At 34.1% G+C, this 6,820-nt stretch overlaps 1 protein-coding gene across 1 annotated transcript in view; it reads right to left on the bottom strand.

Annotated features, from left to right (window-relative positions):
* Nucleotides 1-989: 989 nt before the first annotated feature.
* SEPSECS (Sep (O-phosphoserine) tRNA:Sec (selenocysteine) tRNA synthase) overlaps nucleotides 990-6,820 on the bottom strand; it is a 40,612-nt gene continuing 34,781 nt past the window's right edge. Inside the window, exons 10-11 of the mRNA XM_003258545.4 lie at nucleotides 6,688-6,778; nucleotides 990-5,228 (exon numbers count right to left, since the gene is read on the bottom strand). Coding sequence (XP_003258593.1) covers nucleotides 4,934-5,228; nucleotides 6,688-6,778 — 386 coding nt within the window. The 3' untranslated portion in view covers nucleotides 990-4,933. The remainder of the gene's footprint in view (nucleotides 5,229-6,687; nucleotides 6,779-6,820) is intronic.

Genomic DNA, 6,820 nt, shown 5'->3' with positions numbered 1-6,820 from the left:
GGCTAAATATACTGAACAATTGGCATGCCTGTAGATCTGCCTATTATACCATAAATTTTGGTCAGATAATATAATCAATGTGGAAGTGTTTGTGATGTGAACTTTTTCTGTGTATCTTTCCGGGTTGTGATCTGAAATTTCAGGTAATTAGTCAATGCACTTTAAATATGGGCTTAAAAAAATTCTCAAAAATGCAAAACAAATGAAAATCCATAAAAGCAAAAATAGAAAAACCCTGAAAATAAAAAATAATGGTCATCTAAAATCAACTGCATACTTTTAACTTAATTTCCACTGGCGAATGGACAAAATTCATTGATAACTCCCCCTCAAAAAAAGTTCTACTGAATAAACTACATAATAATGAATATATTTAAATTTAAATCTAGTACAACTTAGGACAGTATAGCTTTTTGCGGCGCATAATAGCAGTTATTAACAGTAAGTACTCTATGCATAGATACCAAGTTAATCACGTTACCACACATTATCTCATTTAATCTTCAATCCTATAAGGTTGTATCTATTTTATATTTGATGAGACTGAGACTCAAAGAGGCTGAATATGTGACCTCACATGGTTAATAAATGCCAGTGCAGAGATCAAATTCCAAATCAAAGGCCACTACTTGCAAACTTCAAATAGCACAATTTAGATGTGAAATCTAAAGGAGAAAGTGATATTAACCTATTTTCAAATAAAAGATAGTATTTCTTTTAGAAAAGATTAAATGCTTCTAAGTACTTCCTACAGTCAATAGATCCTTTGCAAAATGATTGCTGGAATATCGTCTCTTTCCTTTTTTTTTTTTTTTAATTTAGCCCCCAGCCATGACTCATGCTTCTCATTAAGGTATGACTTTTCTTGCTGATTTCTAGACAAGCTGATACTGATGACTGAATCAAAAATGGGCAAGTAATTTAGTTCAGTTATTTGTACTTTCAGATTTTATCTATCGTAATGATTAGGTAAAATAACGTACTGTCAGTGACTTATTAAAAATTTATTTCATGTAATAAATTATATAATTTATTTTTATCTTTAAACAGTCTACACTGAAAACATTTTTGGAAACATCTTTTCCTTTTGGTAAAACAGGTTAGCAGGCTGACATCAGCTTCATATTCTCATGGCTAAAATCCCCCATGGTTATACAGTTAAGCATAGCCTTTCTTTGTATTTCTCAAGTTGACACCACTTGATAAAAAACAAAACAATATAAACATTTCTAGATTTTGCCTAAGGCCTTAGCTTTAACTGCAGAGTAGTGAGTAGGAAATTACAAACATACATTCATTAGCCTTAAACTTACCATCTTACATGTGCACATACCAAAAGGGCAAGAGGAAAGTAAAAAGTAAGGCACAAAAGGATGCAGTGAGTGTTAGGTCTGTCTACTAAGATTGGCCATAAGAGAAATTAACCAGCATAATATGACAGACGAGGAAAAAACTGAATAATAGAACCTTTTCTTAAAAAGCTGTTAATAGCATATTCAATTATTATCAAATTATTCAGGTTGTGAGACTTCTAAAATGACCAAATTTCTATGTATGCAAAACTGGATTTTTTTCAGTTACAAAATAAGGTTGGCCTCAAAACTGCAAAACATAACAAAATCAGTTAAGGGTTTGGCAGAAGTTAGTATATCTCAGAAAGTGGGAAAAGGAAACCCAACTCTTATATGCACCAAATGTGTATGTATTCCAAAAACTTTGTCCGAGTATGAGTCAGACTCACCAGAGTTTTATTGTTGTTGTTTTCAGCTATTGGTTATTTTCCTCTGTGAAGTATAACTCTCAGGATGAACTACTAATTCAATATTAAAGCAACATCAGCAGTAAACACAAATTATCTCTGTTTAAATTTTACTAAAATCTATGGAAGCCACAGACGTAGTCTAAAAATACAAGCTCATTCTGTAGCCCAGTCCTCAATGACAGTTCTTATTATAACGTGGTTAAAGACACAGAACCACAGTGAAGTGCTGATCATAATATTAGAAAAATTTAATTTATATTTAAATTTACCATTCTGTATATCAAGTGCCTATTGGCTGAACAGAACTGTATTCAATAATTCATGTTCTATAACTTCATTCAACTAACACAAAAAGCTAAACAGATTTACAGTTGAACACCAGGTTCCTAAGGCTGGCGTCACATATCATTCCCGATAGAGCGAGAATTCATCAGCAGAGGACCTAAGAACCAAACTGCGAGTTTGATTTAAAATTCCTTTCCCTGCCATGTACAAGTAACGCATTGTGTAGTGACCAAAAGAATATTCTATGTTACACAATTTTCTTTTCTAGGCAGACTGCCACAGCCCAGTGACTTTAAAAACCTAACTCCAATGTTTTACCTGATAGTTTTAATAAGGGTAGTTGGGTCACAAAGATAGAAGAGGTTATCTTCAGCAATGATTGGTAATGTATCATCCACTGCCTTCATCACAGTACAAAGATAACAAAGGCTAATCATGAGCCTTACCAGTCAGTACTAGCAAATTATAATGAATACATCCTTTTTAATACTTACGTGTGGAAATGCGAGTGAGTGAAAATGACACCAGGGTGGGGACAAAGGAAAGCCTGAATAGACAGAACTCTTCAAAAACTGTTGTGAATTCTATGCCCTCAGAGTCAAATTTTAAGCCAGGAGGAATAGAGCTAGAATTCCAAAACCACTGAGAAAGAAAGGGTTAATAATAAAAACCACAGCTGATTTTCTGCATCAGGAACGAAATGTTGTAACATATCTATCATTCACATGTGAGTTCATGTAATTTATCTTCAATTAGAATTATTATCTATTCAGCAGCTGAAGCCCAAGAACTGCTGATACACTGCAGATGAGAAAACATTTGCTACTCTCCCAGCTCTGGCCTTTCTTAAGCTAAATGATGATCACAACAATATAGATCCCTTGTTCTATAAAACAATTTTGGCTTACATGTATAGCAAGCTGCACTGCCAGCATTTACATTTGCAACAACATTTCAATCCCTTTTTTTGACTCTAGAGGTTGCAACTCTTCAGCTTTATTGGTTCTGCAATTTAGTCCCAAATTCTCATTAAAAATTTACACTTTTTAATCCAGCATTTATTCCCTTGAAATGAGTTACTACAGCTATGTAATTTTTTTTAATGTTTGAACCCCAAAGATAAAATAAATACATTTTCAAATAACCTTTATGATATTCATAGTTAAATACTTCATCTCAAAATAGTCATTGACTTCCAAGGTGGTCAAGCCAGTGACCATAGGCGTCTACCTTACACATTAAAGGAAGTGGTATCTGTCTGAGCTCATGTTTACAAATAGTCTGGGACAATGTACAATGTCACCAAAATACCAGAAAATCCCTTTCTCATACATAGGTTACAATGCCAAATCAATAAGAAAAATGCAGCCCAGAAGGCAACACAGCATTCTCTACCATAGTGTTTTTAAAAGTATGTTCAATAGGCTGTTAACAAATATTTCACTTTAAAAAAATGAGTTTCTCTTTGGATAAGGATATATTACTGGGTTTTTTAGTGAAGGAATTCTTAGAGCCTTCAATATGCCAACAGGCAGGTTTGCAAAGGCAGCTCCAAAATTATTTGTCTGTAAACATTTTCTCCCCATGAGCATCTTTTAGGAACATGATCCACAGAGCTGGTTTTGAGAAACATAGCTTTGGCATGGTGGCACGGTCAGAAGCTTCAGTAAATCTTCAGGCTATGACGTATCTATTTCTTAAAATAGTCTTAAATAAGTCTATTTCTTAAATTAACAACAAAAATTATTGTTAAAGCCAGTAAGTCTGGAATTTCAGACTCAGAAAAATGAGCACATGGGCAAGGAAAGGGGAATACACCTGTTTATCATACTATGTGATTTTCATCTTCTTAGCAAAAATATGTTCAAAAATACCCATGTTAGCTAATTTTGATGATGTCTGTGCACAACATCTGAACAAACTAACCAATATATGCAGGGTGCTTAAAGCAAAAACAGTAAGTGGAATAATGTTTTCCCTTATCCAAAAGGAAAAATGCACCAGTGAGTGCCATATAAAACAATTTATAATGACATGTTTGGAACCCGTGACCCTGGTTATCGCTTAAGATTCTCTATATAGTATAGTTTGATGACACTGATAAAGCTATCTTCTTTGAAGTACTACTGAAAGTTGCTATAGTAAACTTCTCTTTACTCAAGGAGTTTATCTACTTTAGAGGAGTATTTCTCAACCTCAGCACTAATGACATTTTGGGCTGGATAATTCTTTGTTGTGGGGAGTTGTCCTGTGCATTGTAGGATGTTGAGCAGCACCCTGGCCTCTATCCTGTAGATGTTAACAGCATCCCACCAGTTGTGACAACCAAAAATGTCTGTAGATGCTGTTCAGATAAGCGAATCATCCCCAGTTGACAGCCATTGCTTTTGGGTCAAAACCAAAGTTTATACCTTGACTCCGCTTCCCTGGGGAATGTCCATTTTACAGGCACACTGTGACTTACACATCTCAACAAACAACTAGTAACTGGTGGCCTAAGAGATCTTTCTCAATTCTGTGTGATCAGAAATGGTAAAGAATGGTTAGGAGGAAGCACTCTACATTTCAAAGAGAATTGAAGGTGATTTTACTGTCATTACACTAGTAAAAATTATCTGAGTCATGATGCTTAATTGACAGATATTCTAACAATTAGAAAAATGCTAACTGTATATCATAACCTGTTAAGGATCACAAGGATTGATGCAGTCTAAGAATGGGAAACTTAACAATCATCAATGGCTAGTTCAGACCACAGTCTACTCCTTGACTGAATATTCCCATGAAATTCTCAATTCAAAAATCTCAAGTCTTATCTTTAAACTGTTTGCTTGTACTACAGCCTTATCATTTCTTTCAAATGATCAAGAAGAAACCCTTCGCATGTCATGAAGAAGCATCCTGGTATGTGTCAAGAAGTACATTATCTAGTTTTAAAGCCATTTCTTCAATATCCACATCTTCAATTTTGTCATAATTGTCATCACTCTCTTTACTTTGTTCTTTTCTTACCGCCTTTAAACACTTGTCAAGTCTCTTTATGAACAGGTCCACATCCTGCATCTTCATTCCAATGGCTGATGCAGCATTGAGGTAAGCACAAGGGTAATTATTTGTATGTGACATAAAGCCTCTGAAAGTATAGCCACTCACAGTTTGCACGGACCCAAGAGGCACAACCCTGAAAGAAGAAAGATTTACCAATTTAATATGTCTGGTAATGGTAACACAATGTCACCCATAAACAAAAGATATGTGTTACAAAGCCTTACATCCACTTAAGAAGTTTAAAACAGCCATAAATCATGGCCTACGAAAACAGACTGTATTGACTTTAAAATGAAATTCTATAATACACTGCTTTTTTACATAGAAAAGTCCCGCCTCGTGATCATCGTTTACTTATCTTCTATTAAAGACCTATAAGCTCTAGGAATCTCTTTTGATTTTATTTTTGCCAGTATCTTTTTCTCTTTACCTGAAGCTCTAGGAATCTTAAACACCTCTACATCTTCTTTAAAGAGGTAAAAAGAAAATGATTTGGTTTTGTGCCAAATCTGGAATATGACTTCATATATACACACTTTACTGAAATATTGAAATTTGCAAGTCAAACCACTGTAATTGTCATGTGTTACCTCAAATAATCAACAAACTAAAAGTCTAACTATCTGATCAGTGCTATGCAATGGATAGTTTTAAAGCAAAGACACAGAAGAAGTTATGTAACTGTTTATAGTGGGGTGGTGGTCAGCAAACAGTAATATTCAGCAAAGGCACCTGCATTTTTAAAGCTTAATTTCACTGGCATAGTAGATATAAGCAGATTTCTAATAGTTTAATCGTTGAGCTTTTTTTTTTTTAAAGAAGTCAATTAGGCTCAACCTAAACACAAAGACAAATAGTGGCAATACTAAAAGCAATGTCAAGAACACCATTTTAGAAGTGTCAAAACTAAATTGTATAAAGATAACAGTTCATCAAGGTAAAAAGTAAATTAATCTAAGATTTTACTTTTAAAAAGTTGTCCTGTGATATAAAATCTCTATCCTCTGGTAGCTACAGAAAAATTTTTAATAGAAGCATGTAAAGTATTTGCAGCAAGATATTTCTTTTCAAGTCATTTTTCTCTGACCTCATCAAATCTAAAATGAAAGATTCATTTTTCAGGCCATGTATATAGAAGAGGAAAAAGTAAAATTTTCTGAGGCAGTTACATAGGCAAGGATTGCATGCTCTTTTTTTTTTTAGTTTAGGAAGAAGGCTTTTCCTTAACACTTTCACTTCAATTTAGTGATGAAGATGGCTTATTTCTAATACCATAACGTGACTTGCCAAAGATCATCTAACAAAGGAAATAAAGACAAAAAATCTATGTAGAGAGGTAATAAAACTTTGTTTCTGTACATCTATGAAAACAAACAAGATTCACATCTTTTTGTGACTATTTCAGGCATAAGCAGTCCACAGGTGGGCATACAGTAGCCTTACAGATTCTCTAACTCATCATTCTTTACTCCATGATGAATTTGCAGGTATAGTTCAGCATATACTTGGGGGACTATTGTTGAGGAAAGGTATTTTATTGGAGTTAACTTTGAAAAGCCAAATAAACCCACATCTATTTTAAACATACTTACCTGGCTCCAGAAACCTGTCTGGTAAAAAGCATTGAGCCAAGCTGAGTGACAGCTTTGTCATGGTGTTCTTCTAGTGTTTTAAGTGTCACAGCTGAAAAAGAAAAAAGTATCCTAATAAGCCTTGCTTTACTGG

Source organism: Nomascus leucogenys, chromosome 20 (genome assembly GCF_006542625.1).
Source record: "Nomascus leucogenys isolate Asia chromosome 20, Asia_NLE_v1, whole genome shotgun sequence".
Taxonomy (NCBI): Eukaryota; Metazoa; Chordata; class Mammalia; order Primates; family Hylobatidae; genus Nomascus; species Nomascus leucogenys.
Note: the sequence above shows the minus strand (reverse complement) of the source record. Positions and strands in the feature narration are given on the sequence as shown.